Below are 22,589 nucleotides of genomic sequence, written 5' to 3' on the forward strand. Positions count from 1 at the left end.
GGACTTCTTAGATAATCCGAACCTTGTGCGCCGAACTTGAAAACACAATTTCGCTCATCCCTACTTGCTGCCTTTCATCCTCAGTCTGCTCGGCTGTATGTTAATTATTTTATTTTATTCGAAAAAATTACAAAAAATAAATCAAACTATTGTATAAATGTGATGGAATAATTGTAGAGGTTCTCCATATACTAATGTCCTAATATAATAGCCATCTTGATATCCCATTACTTGGTAGCACAGTGCTGGGCTGATGACCCTTCTTCTTTCACTTTGTGTTGTCAGGACGCAAAGCATGAGAAAAAGACATGGCTGCTATGTGCACGGTCCAGACCTCATTATAAACTGCCTCAGGTAGCACTGTCTAACCTTCCTCATACAAGTGACGGGAAGCCGGCATACTAACCTCCCGCCGCCAGGTGGCGCCTTGGCTTCCGCTCACTATGTTCTCCTGACTGCAGGACAATCTCTTCCTCCTCCCTATATGAGATCACGGAACGGAAGTTCGGCCTCTTTCCGGCAGGGAACCTAAGGCAGGCTGGTTGGCGGCCATGAAGGTGAGCCGGGAAATGAAGCATTAATCGAAGCCTTTTAGCGCCGTCTCCGGGGAAATACCGCCCGGGCTGCAGAGCATGGGGTGTGAGGAGCCCGGCGGTGGGCGTGGAGTGTGGGCAGTGGGTTGTCAGGAGCTCGATGGTTGCGGATTGCCGCTGGACTGGCTTCTACGTGTCTCCGTCCGCTGACTGTACGCGGGCTCCATGGCTTTCCTCCTGGCCTGTGTGCGGCGCTGGAAGCATTGCCTATGTTGGAGGCAATCCCTGTAGGGGTCTGTAATAGTGGCCCCGTTATCCAGGCTGCTCTTTACCTGCAGATCTGTTCCTTTCCAGTAGACCCCATTCATAGCAGAAGCGTAGGACAGAGTCGGCAGCGGGGCCTCTGAACTCTTACAGCTGGGCAGCCCCCCTCCTCACCAGACTTATGGCAGGACACATGCTTACCTGCTGCTTCTGTTGTCTGGGTTCTGGTCCCCGCTTGTCAACAATGGGTGGTGGTTGGCTGTCATGTGTCCTGATGCACTCATGGCCCGTCCCCCAAGATGTGCTGCTTGGGGGACACTTCACCACTGCGACAGCACATGTGTCTGTGTGTCGTCGTCCCCCCAAATCTATTCCAGACTCTATTGGTCCAATGAAGAGTTGAGAGCTACCCAAAAGTTTGAAAGCTGAACATCCCCTTTAAAGGGTTATTCCTATATGGGCCCTTTTTTAAATATCCTCAGAACTTGCCATAAATATCTGGGACCCCTGCCTTCCTTCAGAACAGGGGTCTTGCTATACGTGGAGTGGGTGGCTCTTCACTTTTATAACAGTTCTGTAAAGGGCTGCGACATGCTTACTGTTTTTGGAACTCCCATAGAGGAGCCACGCGTGTGGTGACCTCTCCACAAGATGGGGTTCAGGGCTGCCCCTTGTCAAGGTAGGTGCAGGTCCCCTAAACTGGATATGCCGTAAATATGGAGAGAACCCTTTAAGCCGCCAGCACATCCATGCAAGTCCTGTTCAGCCCAAATCCTTCTTGGCAAGAGCTGCTGTTACCCTTACCTGACTGGAGAGCCCCTTTACCTACAGGACAGGCCATTATGGCACTGGTTGGACAGTTCTTCTATACGCTTCTGTTCCTTGTTGTCAGTACCTGTTTATAATGGTACCTCTTCTTCTTCTTTCTGCAGCTCAATATTTCTTTCCCAGCCACTGGCTGCCAGAAGCTCATTGAGGTGGATGATGAGCGCAAACTGAGGACCTTCTATGAAAAACGTATGGCCACGGAGGTCTCTGCTGATCCTTTGGGTGAAGAATGGAAGGTAAGACAGTTGACTTGTGGCGTTGCGGTGCAGTGTGTTGAGCTGTCCTTGTGAGGCGGCATTGATTTATTTTTTTCCATATTCTTACACAGGGATACGTTGTGCGTATCAGCGGAGGAAATGACAAGCAAGGGTTCCCCATGAAACAGGGTGTCCTCACTCATGGACGTGTCCGTCTGCTCCTCAGCAAAGGTCACTCTTGCTACCGCCCTAGGAGGACTGGCGAGCGGAAACGCAAGTCTGTGCGTGGTTGTATTGTGGATGCAAACTTAAGTGTGCTGAACCTGGTTATTGTCAGGAAAGGTGAGTTGCTGTTGCAGTTTGACTTTTGCAAAAATCTGCTGTAAAGTCGCTTAGAAATTAAAATGTATTTTTGATACAGGTTAGCAATGCTAGTTGGTCCATCCTTCAGTCAAAGGGTGTGCACACGCAGCAGTGTAGTTTATGCTTATTTTTATGCGGGTTTACTTGCACATTTGCCTCAGGTTTTGTTTTCATTGCAAATGGTAAAATTTCCACTCAAAATCCGCACAAACCATGGACACTGTGGATTTCAAAATAACTTCATGCAGAAATTGATCTGCACCATGTACATGAGGTTTTGAAAAATCACACCTGCACTGTGGTCCGCAAAAAAACAGATCCGAAAAAAAATATGAATGACGTCCGTGTACATTCCATATTTTGCGGAACAGAACAGCTGGCCCCTAATAGATCAGTCCTATCCTTGTCCGCAGGGCATGTTCTATTTATTTATTTATTTATTTTGCTCCAGACATATGGAAACAAAATGCACGCAGAATAACTTTTTTTTTTCTTCTTTCTGCGGACCTATTGAAATGAATGGGTCCGCATATGGTCTGCAAAGAAAATGTTTGTGTGCATGAGCCCTGTCTAGTACTGCATTACACTGAGATTTTCCGCACCATGCGCATATTCCTTGACAGATCTTTTCCACAGACCAATGATGGGCGAGATCGTTGCTTCACATAAACATGGCAGCATATGCCAACAATGTGAACTGCTGCAGAAACGCCATTGTGGCCACTAATTCAGGCAGTTATCCCCCTTGTAAAAGCTCATTAAAGGGGTTTTCTGAAATATTTTTTACTAATGACCTGTCTTCAGGCAGTAGTGCTATGACCTCACAGCTTTTTCTAGGCCAGTTTATCAGTTGCATGGCCTAGGAGCAGCTGAGCGCAGCCGCTGTACAATGTGCTGTGCTTGGTAAGCTGCGAGAAGGCAGGGGTGCTCACAGGAGTACCGATGCCTTCTCGAACAGCTGATCAGGGGGGGGGGGGGGGGGTCCTGGGTGTCAGACCAGAGTAATGATGACCTATCCAGAGGTCACCAGTAAAAAAAAAAAAAAAATCTTGGAAAACCCCATTAAATGACTGCTGGTTGGCTGTAATCTGCTCATGTATAAGGGGCCCAAAGTCTGAAATATAAGGCTGCCATTAGGAAAACGCAGTGGCTTTGCCAGTAATTTAGTTGCTGGTCATGTTCAGACTGCTGAAGGCTGATAACAACATGTGCACCGTCTCTTATGTGTAATATGGGACTTGTACACCGAGCTGTTGTAATAGTACATTTCTCCATGGTCTGTTCTTTCTGGATTAAAGCTTTGCTCTCCATAGCCCCTTGATGCTTGCGGAATAGGATTCAAACAAGTAAGCTCCTGTGACTGCAGAACATCCAAAGCCAATGGGTTAGTTTACACTGATGCCATAGTGACCACCTGCCGCTAGTTTGGGCTTTCTGTGCAGTCCCAGGAGCAGTAAAATGGAGTGCTCAATCTGTTCTGTGACTGACTCCAGGTCTGTCCCAACAGACCAGTAATGGTGCGTGTCATTTTGAGGGAATTTCTCTGCCTTATTCTTGATGTTGCTGCTCAGTGGGCACTCTGTTTAATGGCTGACTTAGTGCAGTGCGTCTGTATCTGCCATACTGTGTAAGAGATCCTTGTAAATAGTCTTTAGATGGAGCAGCAATGCGCATGCTCGATGGGATAACGTCAAACTGGAATACGCCTTAAAATTTTTACGCTATGGAAATGGCCTGAAATCTGTGGCAAAATCAGTGGCTTTTGTAGGAGATGTCCCCCTTTGCATTGCAACGGAAAGAAATCTGTTAGGGGACATGCTTTAGATTTGAGAATCTGAGCCCAAATCTTCACAGAAGCCTTGCTCAGGTGCGTTTTACAGCACTGATGTTGTGGATTTTCAGTGTGTGGTTAATAGGTGGCCTTAATCTCCTCTCCCACCCCAGCCCTGACACTTTCTTCAGATCCACAACTGCTAGTCAAGCACATACTAAGACTACTTTCACACTTGCGTTCGGGGTTCCGCTTGTGAGTTCAGTTTGAAGGCTCTCACAAGCGGCCCCGAACGCATCCGTACAGCCCCAATGCATTCTGAGTGGATAAGGATCCGCTCAGAATGCATCAATCTGGCTCTGTTCCGCCTCCACTCCGCTCAGCAGGCGGACACCCAAACGCAGCTTGCAGCGTTTTGGTGTCTGCCTGGCCGTGCGCAGCCAAACGGATCCGTCCAGACTTACAATGTAAGTCAATGGGGACGGATCCGCTTGACGTTGACACAATATGGTGCAATTTCAAACGGATCCGTCCCCCATTGACTTTCAATGCAAAGTCAGGACGGATCCGTCTGACTAATAATTAGACTTCGATTTTTTTTTTTCAGAAATATAATGCAGACGGATCCGTTCTGAACAGATACCATCGTTTGCATTATAGGTGCGCATCCGTCTGTGCAGATACCAGACGGATCCGCTCCGAACGCAAGTGTGAAAGTAGCCTTAGTTGTCAGCAAACATGATGTGCAGATATCTGCTGGAAACTGATGTTGGTATTCTAATCTTACATTTCTGCACACGATATGCTGTAAATGTCTAATGGATCCAGATCCCCATAGATGCAGGACACACAAGTGTTTAAGTGTTTTTGGTGTTTCTTCATTTTGGATTTGTTTTAGTTTTTTTGGAACACAGCGTATTGAAGCAATTTTTATTTTTTATCTACTCTTCTGTAGGAGGACAACCCATGGAAAGCCATTCAAATGTTACTGCAAAAATGCCCTTAAAAATATCACAAGCCATTTCTATGGCTTTATTTTAAGCTGTAAAAAAATCCATAGCAAATTTGGGCAATTCTTTCTTTAAGGCCTCATGCACACAACCGTTGTGTGCATCCGTGGCCGTTCCGTTTTCTGCAGACCCATTGACTTTCAATGGGTCCATTGAAAACTCGGAAAATGCACCGTTGTTCATCCGCGGCCGTGATCCGTGTTTCCTGTCCGTCTAAAAAATAAAACCTGTCCCTTTTTTTTTTTTTTTTTTTTTTTTTTTGACGGAAGACGGTTCACGGGCCCATTCAAGTCAATAGGTCCGTGAAAAAACACGGATGCACACAAGATTGGCATCCGTGGCCGTAGGCTACTTTCACACAGACTGATCGCAGATGCGTCTGCATAAAAGCTTTTTCAGATCCGACAGTATATTCTAACAGTCGTTCCCATAGTGATGGGGACGCTTCAAGTTAGAATATACTAAGAACTGTGTACATGACTGCTGCCTGGCAGCACCCGATCTCTTACAGACGGCTGTGATCCGCACAATTAAGCCCTCAGGTTACCGCACCTGAGGGGTTAATTGTGCGGATCATAGCCCCCTGTAAGTGATCGGGTGCTGCCAGGCAGGAGGGGGCACACCCCCCTCCCTCCCCAGTTTTAAATTCATTGGTGGCCAGTGTGCCCCCCTCCCTCCCCTGTATTACATTCATTGGTGGCCAGTGCGACCCCCCCCCCCCTCCCTCCCCTGTGTTACTGTACATTCATTGGTGGCCACTGGCCACCAATGAATTTAAAAATGGGGAGGGAGGAGGGTGTGCCCCCTCCTGCCTGGCAGCACCTGATCTCTTACAAGGGGCTATGATACGCACAATTAACCCCTCAGGGGTTAATTGTACAGCCCCCTGTAAGATCGGGTGCTGCCAGGCAGGAGGGGGCAGTCAAGTACACAGTTCGTAGTATATTCTAACTTGACGTGTCCCCATCACTATGGGAACGCCTCTGTTAGAATATACTGTCGGATATGAGTTTTCACGATCTAACTCAAATCCGATGGTATATTCTAACACAGGCGTTCCCATGGTGATGGGGACGCTTCAAGTTAAAATATACCATTGGATTGGAGAAAACTCCGATCCGATGGTATATTAATAGGGACTCCTGACTTTACATTGAAAGTCAATGGGGGACGGATCCGTTTGCAATTGCACCATATTGTGTCAACGTCAAACTGATCCGTCCCCTTTGACTTGCATTGTAAGTCAGGACGGATCCGTTTGGCTCTGCACGGCCAGGCGGACACAAACTACTTTTTTCCTTCATGTCCGTGGATCCTCCAAAAATCAAGGAAGACCCACGGAAGAAAAAACGGACACGATCACGGACCCCGTTTTTGCGGACCGCAAAAAAAAGGTTGTGTGCATGAGGGCTTAGGCTGTAAGTGGTGTTTTTTTTTCCCTACAAGTATGTCAAAATGCCAGAAAAGCCAAAAACATTATGCTGCATTAAAAAAAATCTAACAATAAGCCACAGTAGCAAAAAATTAGGCTGTCATCTAAGGCTACTCTCACACTAGTAGTTTAACGCTTCCGTTAAAATAATACAACGCAGGGCTCCAGACAAAAAAAAATATCAAGAAGCCATTGGCTCCTAACCTGAAAAATTTAGGAGCCAAATGAAATTTTTAGTCGCCAAATTTAAAATGCATATAATATAGCTGGGATGCTTAGGACTAGAGGCATGGGGTTTTCTAGGTTACAGCCCACGCAGTTAAAAGGGGTTGTGCACTCCTTCCCATGACCTATCAGACTAGGCAGATTGACGTTGGTAATCCCTAGGGGCTGGGTCCTGGCTCATTCACTTCCCAGCCTCCGCTGCTTGTCTTGGGTTTTTCTATGAAAACGTTAGACTGCAGTGCCATCAAGACAATTACTGGCCACAGTGGAGATCTGCCTTCCTTGCATCACATGACCATTTAACATAATGCAAGGGAAGCAGACAGGAGTCCATGTGTGCAGCCACTGGCATCTAATGTGTATGAGGACCTTAGTCCTGAAGAGGGGTGTCACTCGATACAGCGACTGTGACCGGACTATCAGACAGGGCAGAGGGTGGCTATGGCTGTCACCGGACGATCAGATATGGCAGAGGGTGGCTGACTGTAGGGACTGTCACCAGGTCCCCAAACACAGCGAACACTCCTGATGGAACGTCACCTCCGCCCCACTGGCTGTATCCAGCACAGTAGGGGTTGTCAGAGGAACCTTTCAGAGAAAACTTCAGTGGGACACTTTACCTAGCACTGTGGCCCCTTGGGTCTATGGACTGGTGGGGACCCCAGTGTGAGAAAACTCCTTCTTTGCTGTAACACATGGCAGTTATGATGCACCCAGGATTGTAAAGGGGTACTATAAAATAAAAATACACTTCGTAAAATACAAAAAAAAAAAGTTACATCTCCAGGAGAGCAGAATTACATACATAAAAAAGTGTAGTTATAATTAACCACTCAACAACAGCCGTCCCCCCCAGCAGCCTCTGCAGTACATGGTCTAAACCTGACCTGGAGATCACACTGCTGTCATGTGGGAGGTTTCACAGGATCCATTCATCTTCAGCTACAAGGCAGACTTACTATGTGACATCAGCGCTGAAGGTTAAAACCACTGTGTCAGAGCCAGCATGAAGTCTAAGCTGAGCGGCTTCATGACATATTTCAGGACAGAGGAGACAGAGATTCCATTAAAAAGAGCCCAGTCTCTGCTCGTCAGTCTCGTTACCTGATATGTGGAGGCCGCATCATGCTCGGCAGAGGCACAGTCCTGAGGCAATGTGTCAGGGGGAGCATTACACTATACATGAATTATAATGCACGGCGCAGAGTGGACACAGGACTCCGGAGCTCCCTGACATGTCTCCAGTGAACGGGTGGCTCTGACGAATCAGTGGGAGGAGCTCTCCTCACCTACTAACTAGACCAGCAGATTGTAGTTCCCGGGTTATACCTGGCAGCCAATGGCGAAGTGGGTAGGCGGGGCTTTCTCCTGACACCAGAGAGCGTCGGCTAAGTGTAAAAGGAACCACGGAAGAAAAAGCCGGCGCGCAGCCTTAAAGAGACAGAGCAGCAGAGGGTTTAGGCGCAAATGGCGACAAGACTACAAAGTCTTGTCGCCATTTTCTAAGTCGCATTGGCGACCATTTTGGTCGCCATTTGGAGCACTGCAACGGCATGCATCAGTCATGAACGGATCCAGTTGTATTATGTCTTCTATAGCCATGACGAATCCGTCTTGAGCACCATTGAAAGTCAATGGGGGACGGATCAGCTTTCTATTGTCAGAGAAAACGGATCTGTTCTTCTTTGACTTACATTGTGTCAGGACGGATCCGTCTTGCTCTGCACTACATCGCGGACAGAAAAATGCTACTTGCAGCGTTTTTCTGTCTGCTATGGGAGCACAACTATAAACGGTGCATTCAGTTTTGTCCCCATTGACAATGAATGGGGACAAAACTGAAGCGTTTTCTTCAGCTATTGAGATCCTATGACTGATATGAATAGCGGCATTAAAGAGGACCTTTCACTTGTAAAAACAATGTGAACTAAGTATGCTGCCATGTAGAGCGGCGCCCGGGGATCTCACTGCACTTACTATTACCCCTGGGCGCCGCTCCGTTCTCCCGTTATGCCCTCCGGTACCTTTGCTCCTTAAGTTATAGTAGGCGGGTCTTCCCTTGTCCTGTGGGCGTCTCCTTCTCCTAGGCTGCAGCGCTGGCCAATCGCAGCTCACAGCCTGGGAGGTTTTTTTTCTCCCAGGCGGTGAGCTGTGCGCTGCGATTGGCCAGCGCTGCAGCCTAGGAGAAGGAGACGCCCACAGGACAAGGGCAGACACCGCCTACTATAACTTACAGAGCAAAGGTACCGGAGGGCATAACGGGAGAACGGAGCGGCGCCCAGGGGTAATAAGTGCAGTGAGATCCCCCAGCGCTGCTCTACATGGCAGCATACTTAGTTCACATTGTTTTTACAAGTGAAAGGTCCTCTTTAAACGCTAATGTGAAAGTAGCCTAACATTGAAGCTGGTGTTTTTACTGCCAAAAATGCCACGAGACATAAGTGCACAAACAGCATTTTTTTTTATTTTTTTTTTTCACCCTGCAGTTTCAGATCCATAACTTTATTTTACAATTTTCATGCAAGCTGTTTTTTGCAGGACATATTGTAGTTTCTGATGTCACCATTTTATATTGTATACTATGTAGCAGAAAGCTAGAAAAATTGTAAATGTGGTGGAATTAAGAGGGGAAAATGCAATTCGGCCACAGCTCTTCTTTTTCTTTTTCTCCTTTTTCTTCATGCAGAGCTTTTTTTGTGGGGCGACCTGTACTTTTCAGTGATACCATTTTGATGTGACAAATTTTGGGGAGTGCAAGTGACAAATTTTATTTTTTTCCTGTTACGCAATTCTTCATTAGATTGGCCATTGTGTTCATTGGTGGCTATTAGTACAGTGTAACAGACTCTGATCTCAGCAGGGGAACGCTTTGTGGGAGCGTGTGGCTACTGCTTCAAGACTGCTCAGATCCTGTGGTCACATTTGACCACTGCATCTGAGGGGTGAAATGTGATCAGCCTTATGAAACGGCTGTCATGGCAACCGAACGGCTCCCCCTCGGTGTGGGGGATGCTGTTCGTTCCCCTGGAAACACAGCACTCCTAGAAAAAGACCTCTAGGATGCAGTGGTCACAATTGACCACTGTATTCGTGGGGTTAATGTTCCTGATTGATGTCATTGCCGATCAGACTTCTAAAGGTTTTTTTTATATTTTCCCTACAAACACTTATGGTTTACCACAAAAATAAAGTTTATTAAGGGTACTTTCACACTTGCGGCAGGACGGATCCGACAGGCTGTTCACCATGTCGGATCCGTCCTGCGGCTGTTTCGCCGTGCCCCCAGGCCGCCGCTCCGTCCCCATTGACTATAATGGGGATGGGGGCGGAGCCCTGGCGCAGCACGGCGGTGCACGGCTTAAGGCCGCCGGACTAAAATTACTGCATGTCAGGTTTTTTAGTCCGGCGGCTTTCTCCGCGCACCGCCGTGCTGCGCCGGAACTCCGCCCCCATCCCCATTATAGTCAATGGGGACGGAGCGGGGGCACGGCGAAACAGCCACAGGACGGATCCGACATGGTGAACAGCATGTCGGATCCGTCCTGCCGCAAGTGTGAAACTAGCCTAATACGTTATATGTACCTCAAAATGCCATTAAATACAATTGGTGCAACAATGTTGACAGGATAATAAGGTAATGGATGCGTCCTAAAGTGGTACTTCAGCTTTAAATTTACCCACCTGGAGAGAGCTAAACTACACTATGCTAGTTAACCCGTTCGCTACCAGCATCATACATGTACGGCGTAGTACAGGTACGGTGTGCTGATAGGGCGGACGCAGCTCCTGCGTCCGCCCTATCAGAGGCAGAGGTCCGGCAGTCACTGATAGCCAGACTACTGCTGTATGCTCCGGCATCGGTGAAAACACTGCCGGTGCATTAACCGTTGCACAGCCGCGTTCCACGCTGACCGCAGCATATGCGGTATCCTCGCGGGTGCCGGTGTCCATGGGGTCCCCGTGCTGCTGTGACGGGGACCCCATGGCAGTGAAAGCAGCCCGATGCCTTCGTTAGGCATCGTGGCAATAGCAAGCGATCAGTCATATGCACCCTAAAAGAGTACCGATCAAACAGTCATCTCATCCATCAAAAAATGAGCCCCTACATATGGGGTGTTTCTGTAAACGACAATAAATATTGAGTTTTGTTTGGATGTTAATTCTTGCTTTGCTAGGGTACTTTCACACTTGTGGCAGAGGATTCCGTCAAAACGTATGCAAACTGATGGCATTTGTCAGACGGATCAGGATCCTGATCCGTCTGACAAATGCATTAAAATGCAAGATCCGTCTCTGTCATCCGGAAAAACGGATCCGGCATGTATTTAAATTTTTTTATCATATTTTTTTTTTTTTGTGGTCTGAGCATGCGCAAACCGCAAAAATGGATCAGTTTTGCCGGAACACTCTGCTGGATTTGGCATTAAGGCATGTCAAAATATCCGGATCCGTCTGACAAATGCCATCCGCTTGCGTCTGGATTGCCGGTATCCTCTGCCGCAAGTGTGAAAGTTCCCTTAAAGGGGGTCCTGCAGTTTTTTAAACTGATCTATCCTCTGAATTGATCAGCATCTGATCGGCGGGGGTCTGACACCTGGGACCCCTGCCGATCAGCTGTTTGAGAAGGCAGCGGTGCTGCGGCCTTCTCGCTGTTTCTCTCAGGCCCAGTGACGTCACTACTAGTATCACTGGCCTGGGCGGTGCTAAGCTCTGTTCACTTGAATGGAGCTTAGCCACGGCCAGGCCAGTATGACATCACTGGGCCTGCGGTAAACAACAAGAAGGCCGTGGCGCTACTGCCAACGCCACTGCCTTCTCAAACAGCTGATCGGTGGGGATCCCGGGTGTCGGACCACCGCCGATCAGATGCTGATGATCTATCCAGAGGATAGATCAGTTTAAAAAAACTGCAAACCCCCTTAAAGGTGAAAAGTGGCTCGGTATTGAAGGCGTTAAGCCACTACACAAAGTACCAAACGCATCTAATTAGTGGGCTGAGGATAGGTGACCAGTATGTAAAAGCTAAAGTACCCATTTAATGGGTTAAGGGGGTTGTCTGGTTTCCAGCTGCAATGATGGGGAATGGCGATCCTGCTGAACCCTGTCATGTAATTCTTCAGATGGTGCGATCAACACTGATTTCGGCATCTGTGGAGTTGGGCAGAGGGATGCAGCTCCCTCTGACTTCCGATTGGGGGCCCCGCAGTGAAATCTCGAGTCTCTGATCTGTTACCATGGCAGCCTTTCTGCTGAAGCCTTCCAGGCCTGCAATGGTAGTCTGCCTGCTGTACTATGCATGAGGCATAGCTCAGCATACAGTGTAAAAATCCTTAATGACCCTAATAAATCTATATTAGGATGAATAGGACAAGGGAGAAATGGGGCAGACTCTTCCCTGATTTACCGATAGTAGCAATTACCGTACAGCGCGGGAGAAGGTAACGGGGCCACAGCGGGGGAACGGAGCGGCGCCCAGGGATAATGGGTGCAGTGAAATCCCTGGGCGCCGGGCTACATGTCCAGATAGTTATTTTACAATGTTCGGACCCATGAAAGGTCCTCTGTCTGACCACAGATTTTCTATTGGATTGAGATCTGGGCTTTGACTAGGCCATTCCAACACATTTACATGTTTCCCCTTAAACCACTCAAGTGTTGCTTTAGCAGTGTGTTTGGGGTCATTGTCCTGCTGGTATGTGAACCTCCGTCCTACCCTCAAATCACGCACAGAGTGGTACAGGTTTTGCTCAAGAATATCCCTCTATTTAGCACCATCCATCTTTCCCTCAACTCTGACCAGTTTCCCAGTCCCGGCTGCTGAAAAACATCCCAACAGCATGATGCTGCCACCACTAGGGTTGTTTCGGGTATCGAATTTTCGATACCCAATCGATACTTTTGCCTGGTATCGAGATTTGCCTTTTTTCAATACTAGGCTTTGCTATTGCGCAGTCTAGTATCTGAGAACAAGGTGTTCTCCTCAGCAGCACAGATGAGAAGGAACTGTGGGGATGGTGGTGTTTGGTTGATGTGTTGGGTTTGCGACAGACATAGCGTTTTGGGCTCTTTCACACTAGCGTTCTTTTCTTCCGGCATAGAGTTCCGTCGTCGGGGCTCTATGCCGGAAGAATCCTGATCAGTTTTATCCTAATGCATTCTGAATGGAGAGAAATCCGTTCAGGATGCATCAGGATGTCTTCAGTTCCGGAACGGAATGTTTTTTGGCTGGAGAAAATACCGCAGCATGCTGCCCTTTTTGCTCCGGCCAAAAATCCTGAAGACTTGCCGTAAGGCCGGATCCGGAATTAATGCCCATTGAAAGGCATTGATCCGGCCTTAAGCTAAACGTCGTTTCGGCGCATTGCCGGACCCGACATTTAGCTTTTTTAGAGTGGTTACCATGGCTGCCGGGACGCTAAAGTCCTGGCAGCCATGGTAAAGTGTAGCGGGGGAGCAGCATACTTACCGTCTGTGCGGCTCCCCGGGCGCTCCAGAGTGACGTCAGGGCGCCCCAAGCGCATGGATCACGTGATCACATGGATCACGTCATCCATGCGCATGGGGCGCTCTGACGTCATTCTGGAGTGCCCCGGGAGCCGCACGGACTGTAAGTATACCGCTCCTACTATAGCAACCAGGACCTTAATAGCGTCCTGGCTGCCATAGTAACATTGAAAGGCTCAGTACTCAGTGCTTTCAGTACACTTGCGTTTTTCCGTCTCCGGCAGGCTCCTCCGGCAACGGAAGTGCACGCCGGATCCCAACAACGCAAGTGTGAAAGAGGCCTTTCTTTGGCGGAAAAGTTACATTTTAGTCTCATCAGATCAGAGCACCTTCCTCCATACATTTTGGGAGTCCACATGCCTTTTGACGAACTCACAACATGCCTTTGTTTTTAGCTGAAAATAATGGCTTTCTTCTGGCCACTCTGCCATAAAGCCCAACTCTATGGAGCGTACGGCTTATTGTCTTATGTACAGATACTCCAGTCTCTGCTGTGAAACTCTGCAGCTCCTCCAGGGTTACCTTAGGTCTCTGTGCTCCCTCTGATTAATAACCTCCTTGCCCGGTCCGTGAGTTTTGGTGGGTGGCCGTCTCTTGGCAGGTTTGCTCTTGTGCCATGTTCTTTCCATTTGGTTATGTTAGATTTGATGATGCTCCTGGGCATCATCAGAGATTTGGATACTTTTTCTAACCTAACCCTGACTTGTCCCTTGTTTGGAGAGTTCCTTAGTCTTCATGGCAGTGTTTGGTTAGTGATGCCTCTTGCTTAGGTGTTGCAGCCTCTGGGGCCTTTCAAAAAAGGTGTGTATATGAAATGACAGATCATATGACACTTACATTACACACAGGTGGACATCATTTCTCTGACTTTTGAAGGTAATTGGTTGCACCAGAGCTTTTTATGGGCTTCCTAACAAAGGAGTTGAATACATACGCACAGGCCAATTTTCTGTTTTCTATTTCTAAACAATAGTATTATTTATATAGAATAAAGGGAACACAAAAATAACACATCCTAAATCTGAATTAATTAAATATTCTTCTGAAATACTTTGTTCTTTACATAGTTGAATGTGCTGACAACAAAATCACACAAATAAAAAAATGGAAATCAAATTTTTCAACCCATGGAGGTCTGGATTTGGAGTCACACTCGAAATTAAAGTGGAAAAACACACTACAGGCTGATCCAACTTTGATGTAATGTCCTTAAAACAAGTCAAAATGAGGCTCAGTAGTGTGTGTGGCCTCCACGTGCCTCCTCCCTACAATGCCTGTGCATGCTCCTGATGAGGTGGCGGACGGTCTCCTGAGGGATCTCCTCCCAGACCTGGACTAAAGCATCTGCCAACTCCTTGACAGTCTGTAGTGCAACGTGACGTTGGTGGATACAGCGAGACATGATGTCCCAGATGTGCTCAATTGGATTCAGCTATGCGGAACGGGCGGGCCAGTCCATAGCATCAATGCCTTCGTCTTGCAGGAACTGCTGACACACTCCAGCCACATGAGGTCTTGCATTAGGAGGAACCCAGGGCCAACCGCACCAGCATATGGTCTCAAGGGGTCTGAGGATCTCATCTCGGTACCTAATGGCAGTCAGGCTACCTCTGGCGAGCACATGGAGGGCTGTGCGGCCCTCCAAAGAAATGCCACCCCACACCATTACTGACCCAATGCCGAACCGGTCATGCTGGAGGATGTTGCAGGCAGCAGAACGTTCTCCACGGCGTCTCCAGACTCTGTCACGTCTGTCACATGTGCTCAGTGTGACCCTGCTTTCATCTGTGAAGAGCACAGGGCGCCAGTGGCGAATTTGCCAATCTTGGTGTTCTCTGGCAAATGCCAAACGTCCTGCACGGTGTTGGGCTGTAAGCACAACCCCCACCTGTGGACGTCGGGCCCTCATATCACCCTCATGGAGTCTGTTTCTGACCGTTTGAGCAGACACATGCACATTTGTGGCCTGCTGGAGGTCATTTTGCAGGGCTCTGGCAGTGCTCCTCCTGTTCCTCCTTGCAGAAAGGCGGAGGTAGCGGTCCTGCTGCTGGGTTGTTGCCCTCCTACGGCCTCCTCCACATCTCCTGATGTACTGGCCTGTCTCCTGGTAGCGCCTCCATGCTCTGGACACTACGCTGACAAGACACAGCAAACCTTCTTGCCACAGCTCGCATTGATGTGCCATCCTGGATAAGCTGCACTACCTGAGCCACTTGTGTGGGTTGTAGACTCCGTCTCATGCTACCACTAGAGTGAAAGCACCGCCAGCATTCAAAAGTGACAAACATCAGCCAGGAAGCATAGGAACTGAGAAGTGGTCTGTGGTAACACCTGCAGAACCACTCCTTTATTGGGGCTGTCTTGCTAATTGCCTATAATTTCCACCTGTTGTCTATCCCATTTGCACAACAGCATGTGAAATTGATTGTCACTCAGTGTTGCTTCCTAAGTGGACAGTTTGATTTCACAGAAGTGTGATTGACTTGGAGTTACATTGTGTTGTTTAAGTGTTCCCTTTATTTTTTTTTAGAGATATAGATATATATATATATTTATTTCTGTTCATCTTAGATTGTGTTCTGATCCATCACATAAAATTCAGATTAACAAAACATTGAATTTAAGGCTGTAATGTACCATAACAGTCAAGGGGGGAGGGGTGGTGGTGAATACTTTTGCAAGGCACTGTAAGTAGTCTGTACAGTGTGTGGTTTCCTGAAGCACATGCATGAGAACACAGGGCCAGGTGAGACTACACCAGTCCTGCCCTGTTACTCAGATGGGGGCCGGGATATCTACAACACACTGGAGCATTTGGGGCAGCGAGGTGTAACAGTGAGGTCTTCGTTGAACCAAATGTCTCTTGTATATCACGAAAGGCACTGATCTGCATGGGGACAAAAATTTTCGATAAGACTAATGAATCTACCAGTTCACTTGGTTTACTACTGGGGCATGTGGTGACTTAAACTGGATTGGCTGCTGTCATGGGGACATTGGGATGCATGGAAACCTTTCAAGATTTTACTCCAGTGAATTGATCGGACTTTAGCACCCGCCATGCCCTGACCACTGTTCTCATTGGGCTGTAGTGATATTACTGCTTCAAACCAATATGCCTTAGTAGCAGAGGGTGCTTATGAAATGGTGTTTCTTTTATGAAATGCACCTTACACTAAATATTTAAATGTAGTAATTTGGCTTTTTAAATTGTCTTAGGTGAGAAAGATATTCCCGGCCTTACTGACAAGACTGTTCCTCGTCGCCTGGGTCCAAAAAGGGCCAGCAGAATCCGCAAGCTCTTCAACCTCTCTAAAGAAGATGATGTCCGCCAGTATGTGGTCAGGAAGCCTCTCACTAAAGAAGGTAAATGTGTGGTGTAGGTCTAGTTGTTGATGGTAGTGCTTGTGTAGTACCTACTCGAGTTTACAGCATGCCTTGTGAATACATTTTATATGCAGTGAAACCTACAATATCCATAGGTCAGGCCTGGACAAATCTTAGCTAGGTCTTGTCCAATGAGAGGTCTGGTCCAAACGGCAACTTGCAAGCCTGGCATTAAGTTACTAGGTTTTACCCCTCCAGCAGTCAGAATAGGGCTACTATTGGCAGTTAAAGCAGTGCCCCTCTATTCCATTCACACAGGACCGTGATGATTCGGAATAGTTGCACCACTGAACCTCATGTAAATACCGTTTTTTGTGGTTTTACTACAGTTGCAGCAAAAGTTGCATGTGCTTTCTCAGTAGCCCTACAAAACATAATGGAGCTGTTATGGTCTGTTGTGTAGGTGATCTATAACTGCCTGTTTAAGATCTGCCTCAGTAAATAAAATTAATTAAAAAAATATATACCTCTGGGTTTACTACATATTGTCTTACTTTTTACCCCATACCTTTTTTAACCACCTCAGCTCCCCTAGCTTAAACCCCCTTAATGACCAGACTACTTTTTACACTTCTGCACTACACTACTTTCACGGTTTATTGCTCGTCATATAACTTGCCACCCAAATAAATTTTACCTCCTTTTCGTGGTATTTTATTGCTGCTAAGATTTTTCGTTTTTCCGATATTAATCAAAATAGGTCGCAATTTTCTCAAAAGTATTTTTAACTTTCTCTGGTTAAATTGTTCAAATATAATTACATTTCTATACAAGTTTGTGTCAGAAATATCTCTGTAAATGGCAACTTTTCCCTTTGTTAAAAAAAAAAAAAAAATTGTCAATTTACAGAGATTTCTCTCATCCAGTATGGGTATATGTGTAAAGACACCACAAAACACATTGCCCTACTTCTCCTGAGTACGGCGATACCACATGTGACACTTTTTTTTTTGCAGCCAAGATGCGCAAAGGGGCTGAAAGTCTGAGTACCTTTTAGGAGGGCATTTGGATTCCAGACTTCTTCTCACGCTTTAGGGCCTTTAAAAAGCCAGGGCAGTATGAATACCCCACATGTGACCCCATTTTGGAAAGAAGACACCCCAAGGTATTCCGTGAGGGGCATGGCGAGTTCATAGAAGATTTTTTCTTTTTTTGGCATAAGTTAGCGGAAAATGTTTTTTTTTTTTTTCTCAAACGGAAAATGCTAATGTGATCGCACTCTGCATCCAGCATTCTGCCCTGCCTCCATGCTGGATGAGACATTGGTGTACGGGCCATGGCTGTCATGGCCCATAAACAGGTAGGAACTAGTGTTAGGGACCACTCAAATGAGGCGACCTTGACGTGGTGAGTGGCTTATTACGCTTTGGCCAAAATGTACACCAATGTCTCATCCAGCATGGAGGCAGGGCAGAATGCTGGATGTAGAGTGCGATCACATTTGCATTTTCCGTTTGTATATGTATTTTGCCATAGTGATGTGCACCTACATACAGGTTGTGCTGACCCAATCCCCCACATTTTTTTTTTCTCAGTCTCCCTTTCCGCTAACTTGTGACAAAAAGTTCAATCTTTTATAGACTCAATATGCCCCTTAGCAAATACCTTGGGGTGTCTTCTTTCCAAAATGGGGTCATTTGTGGGGTGTTTGTACTGCCCTGGCATTTGAGGGTCTCGGCAATCATTACATGTATGGCCAGCATTAGGAGTTTCTGCTATTTTCCTTAGGCCTTATGCACACGACCGTTGTTTGGGTCCGCATCCGAGCCGCAGTTTTGTAGGCTCTGATGCGGACTCATTCTTTTCAATGGGGCCACAAAAGATGCGGACAGCACTCCGTGAGCTGTCCGCATCCGTGGCTCCGTTCCGCGGCCCCGCTAAAAAAATATAACATGTCCTATTCTTGTCCGCGCTTTGCGGACAAGAATAGGCATTTATATTGCCGGCTTCCGTTCCGCAAATTGCGGAAGTCAACACGGGCGCCTTCCGTTTTTTGCCCATCCGTGGTTTGCGGACCGCAAAAAACGGCACGGTCGTGTGCATGAGGCCTTATATTGAGCATACGGGTAATTTTTTTTTTTTTTCGTTCAGCCTCTGGGCTGAAAGAAAAAATTATTGGCACAGATTTCTTCATTCGCATCGATCAATGTGGATGAAAAAATCTCTGCCAAAAAATGTGCAAAAAAGCTGTGATCGCTAATAAAGATTTAAAAAGCTCAAAAGTGATCTTTATAGCGCTGCAGCGATTTTACGGTGTTTTTGCAGTGATCAGAAAAAAGCATTTCTGTCACTGCGGTGGGGCGGACTGAACGCAAGTGTGCGCACAAGATCAGGCCTGATCGGGCGAACACTGCGTTTTTTTTGTAGAGCCTAAGGCCTCTTTCACACTTGCGTTGTTGGGATCCGGCATGCACTTCCGTTGCCGGAGGTGCCTGCCGGATCCGGAAAAACGCAAGTGTACTGAAAGCATTTGAAGACGGAACCGTCTTCCAAATGCTTTCAGTGTTACTATGGCACCCAGGACGCTATTAAAGTCCTGGTTGCCATAGTAGGAGCGGGGGAGCGGTATACTTACAGTCCGTGCGGCTCCCGGGGCGCTCCAGAATGACGTCAGAGCGCCCCATGCGCATGGATGACGTGATCACATGGATCACGTGATCCATGCGCTTGGGGCGCCCTGACGTCACTCTGGAGCGCCCGGGGAGCCGCACGGACGGTAAGTATGCTGCTCCCCCGCTCCCCACTACACTTACCATGGCTGTCAGGACTTTAGCGTCCCGGCAGCCATGGTAACCACTCTGAAAAAGCTAAATGTCGGCTCCGGCAATGCGCCGAAACGACGGTTAGCTTAAGGCCGGATCCGGATCAATGCCTTCCAATGGGCATTAATTCCGGATCCGGCCTTGCGGCAAGTGTTCCGGATTTTTGGCCGGAGCAAAAAGCGCAGCATGCTGCGGTATTTTCTCCGGCCAACAAACGTTCCGTACCGGAACTGAAGACATCCTGATGCATCCTGAATGGATTACTCTCCATTCAGAATGCATTAGGATAATCCTGATCAGGATTCTTCCGGCATAGAGCCCCGACGACGGAACTCTATGCCGGAAGACAATAACGCAGGTGTGAAAGAGCCCTAAGGTGACCCTAATGTACTGATATAGATCTGATTGCAATCAGTCTTGATCACTTACAGATACTATATAGTACTAGTGCTGATTAGCGACAGCGATGACGCTAATCAGTGACTGCGGAGGGGGGGGGGGGGTGTAGTGTTGTGTAGTGCTTTGTGCTACTTACAGAGCTGCCTGTGTCCTCTGGTGGTCGATCCAAGCAAAAGGGACCACCAGAGGACCAGGTATATTAGACGCGTCTTATACCTTTCTTATGTTAAAAAAAAATAGCATCTGCAGCGAATGATCGCCGCTGGCAGGCTGTAGATCAACTCGTTTACCTTGCAATCCTGTGAGCGCGCGTTCACAGGAAGTCTCGCGAGATGACGCGCCGATGCGTCCAGGAGGAATAACCCGGCCTCCCGCAGGATGCATCCCTGCGTTAGGCGGTCGGGAGGTTAAGTCATATTTTGGGAACTGAATACCCGTTTAGGATCATCTTAATCATGCCTACTCTCAGAATACACCTAAACCATTGGTGCGTAATAATGTGACTTGTGTAAACAGGCAAGAAGCCAAGAACCAAGGCCCCGAAGATCCAGCGTCTGGTAACTCCAAGAGTGCTTCAACACAAACGTAGACGTATCGCCCTGAAAAAGCAGCGTACAAAGAAGAATAAAGAGGAGGCTTCAGAATATGCCAAGCTGTTGGCTAAGAGAACAAAGGTATGATCACCATTTTTATTTCATTAAAATCCTTCCAAAATTATGAAATTGTTCCAATAACGCACATTGTTAGTATTTAGAGTAGGGCTGCAGCTATCGATTACAAAAATAGTAGAATATTCGATCGATTTAATCCAAGGATTAATAGAGTACGCTAACAAAAACTAAAAGAACATTTTTCTTTATAAAAACATCAGCATCCCCGTGCCATGATCTCCCCCTCCTAGCCATGTCCCCAGTGACATAAAATACCTCTCCTGTAGGGGCACCGCTCCACAGCTCATCCATCTTCTCTGCGCGCTACACTGTTGTCCTGACATCAGTCAGGTCATAGTGCATGTTTACATGCACTATGTCAGGAGGAAAGTGTGGTGCGTGCGACCATGGAGCGGTCAATAATAGCAAGCGATTCACTCCCGCTCTGTGGTCACATGACACAAATGAATCCTTGATTCAAAACATTTGCATTGTTTTTTTTTCTTGCGAATTACTCGATTGAATCGAGTAATAGTTTCATTCCTAATTTAGAGTTTTGATGTTTCCATTTGGTATGTGCACTATTTTAAAACACTTTATAATGTAATTCTTTTACTATTTAGGAGGCTAAGGAGAAGCGCCAGGAGCAGATCGCCAAGAGACGGAGACTATCGTCTCTGAGAGCCTCCACATCAAAATCTGAATCCAGCCAGAAGTAATCCTTATGATTTAAATAAAGACATTTTCTTGTAAAAGACCATTTGTGTATTTTTTAATCTTTGAACATTGCACTAAGAATCACTTAGACTACTTTTAAGAGTTGGAAGATTATGCATTATGATAACACTATTGCTTCCCCTCAAAATTCATACTTGTACTGGAAATGTATCATTGCAACTTCGAGGGTTTGAGCAAAATGAGGGTAGTGAACATTCTGACTTTTTGAAAACTGAAGTTTGCATAAGTGATGCAATTATGATGAAGGTTCTCAACCACTTGTAGTACATACAGACTGTAAAGTGTGTGCTAATCAGTGCAGCATAACTGGATGGCCAGGTCAGTTAATGACTGCTGTAAAAAGGCAGAGGCCTAGCCTAAGGTCCCTTAATTGCTGTTAAAAGACAAAAAAATAGTAATTCCTGTAAAGCCCTTTAATGTTAAAGTAATCCAGGAATTGATGACCTATCCTCAGGATAGGTCATCAATATCACATTGGAGGAGGTCCCCCTCCCGGCACCCTCGCCGATCAGCATGTTCAGGGAGCCACCATGCTCACTGGAGCTCTGGTGAGCATAGCCAGCTCCAGCAGATTTCCAAACACAGCACCTGCTGTACATTGTATAGCGGCTGTGCTTGGTATTGCAGCTCAGGTGTACTGACTGGCAACTAGGCCATATGACCAATGTATGGTGGCGCTGAGTGACATCTGTTTAAAAGAATGAAATGGCACCTTATTCTAAATCTTCTATAAAATTATTAATCTTGCTTGGTCTGTCTTGTATGTGTACCTGAAGAGGTATACCATATCACTGGTGGTACTTAACAATTTCCAAAGACACAACCCTTTAGGCTGGGTTCAGACCTGAGCGTATTTGATATGCGCGTTTAACGTGCGTTTTTAGCAATAGTAAACGCGCGTTTGTGTGATTGACTGCAATGTCCTATGGCCACAAACGCACGTCAAAACGCCCCAAAGAAGCTCAAGAACTTTGAGCGTAGGGCGTTTTTCAGCGCGTTCAAACGCGCTGTAAAACGCTCAAGTGAGAACCAGGGCCATAGGGAAGCATTGGTTTTCATGTGCTGAGCGTTTTACAGCGCGTTTGAACGCGCTGTAAAACGCTCAAGTGTGAACCCAGCCTTAGTGAATGCTGTGTATTAGGCCACATGCACACAAACGTTTTAGTTTTTTTCCATTTCCGTTCAGTTTTTTGCGTTCTGTATACGGACCCATTAATTTCAATGGGTCCACCAAAAAAATGGAAGGTACTTCGTATACTTTCCATTCAAAGATAGAACATGTCCTATTATTGGCCGCATAACGGACAAGGATAATACTGTTCTATCAGGGGCCAGCTGTGCTGTTCAGCAAGAAACGGAATGCACACATGTCCTATTTTTTGCAGACCGCAAAATACTGAAAAAGTCAGTCATGTGCAGGAGGCCTTATGGTGGCTCAGCATCATTCACGTCTATGGTGCTGAAGTGCAATACCATTTATAACCCATAAACTGGCACTGTTTTTGGAAGAAACTATGGTTTTTGAT

General features: G+C 46.9%; 1 protein-coding gene across 1 annotated transcript; it reads left to right on the forward strand.

The window, feature by feature from the left end:
- The first annotated feature begins 432 nt into the window (after positions 1-432).
- Positions 433-21,083, forward strand: RPS6 (ribosomal protein S6). Its single transcript, XM_040417227.1, has 6 exons — positions 433-557; positions 1,730-1,861; positions 1,954-2,164; positions 16,347-16,493; positions 20,192-20,349; positions 20,949-21,083. Exons 1-6 carry the CDS (start codon positions 552-554, stop codon positions 21,042-21,044), a joined length of 750 nt encoding a protein of 249 aa, XP_040273161.1. The 5' UTR covers positions 433-551; the 3' UTR covers positions 21,045-21,083.
- The last annotated feature ends 1,506 nt before the right edge of the window (positions 21,084-22,589 follow it).

The sequence above is a fragment of the Bufo bufo genome, chromosome 2 (assembly GCF_905171765.1).
Source record: "Bufo bufo chromosome 2, aBufBuf1.1, whole genome shotgun sequence".
In the NCBI taxonomy this organism is placed as follows: domain Eukaryota; kingdom Metazoa; phylum Chordata; class Amphibia; order Anura; family Bufonidae; genus Bufo; species Bufo bufo.

Coding starts and splice junctions, on each gene's coding strand:
- RPS6 (XM_040417227.1), top strand. Junction 1,862..1,953: donor CTTTGGGTGAAGAATGGAAG/GTAAGACAGTTG, acceptor ATTCTTACACAG/GGATACGTTGTGCGTATCAG. Junction 20,350..20,948: donor TGTTGGCTAAGAGAACAAAG/GTATGATCACCA, acceptor TTTACTATTTAG/GAGGCTAAGGAGAAGCGCCA.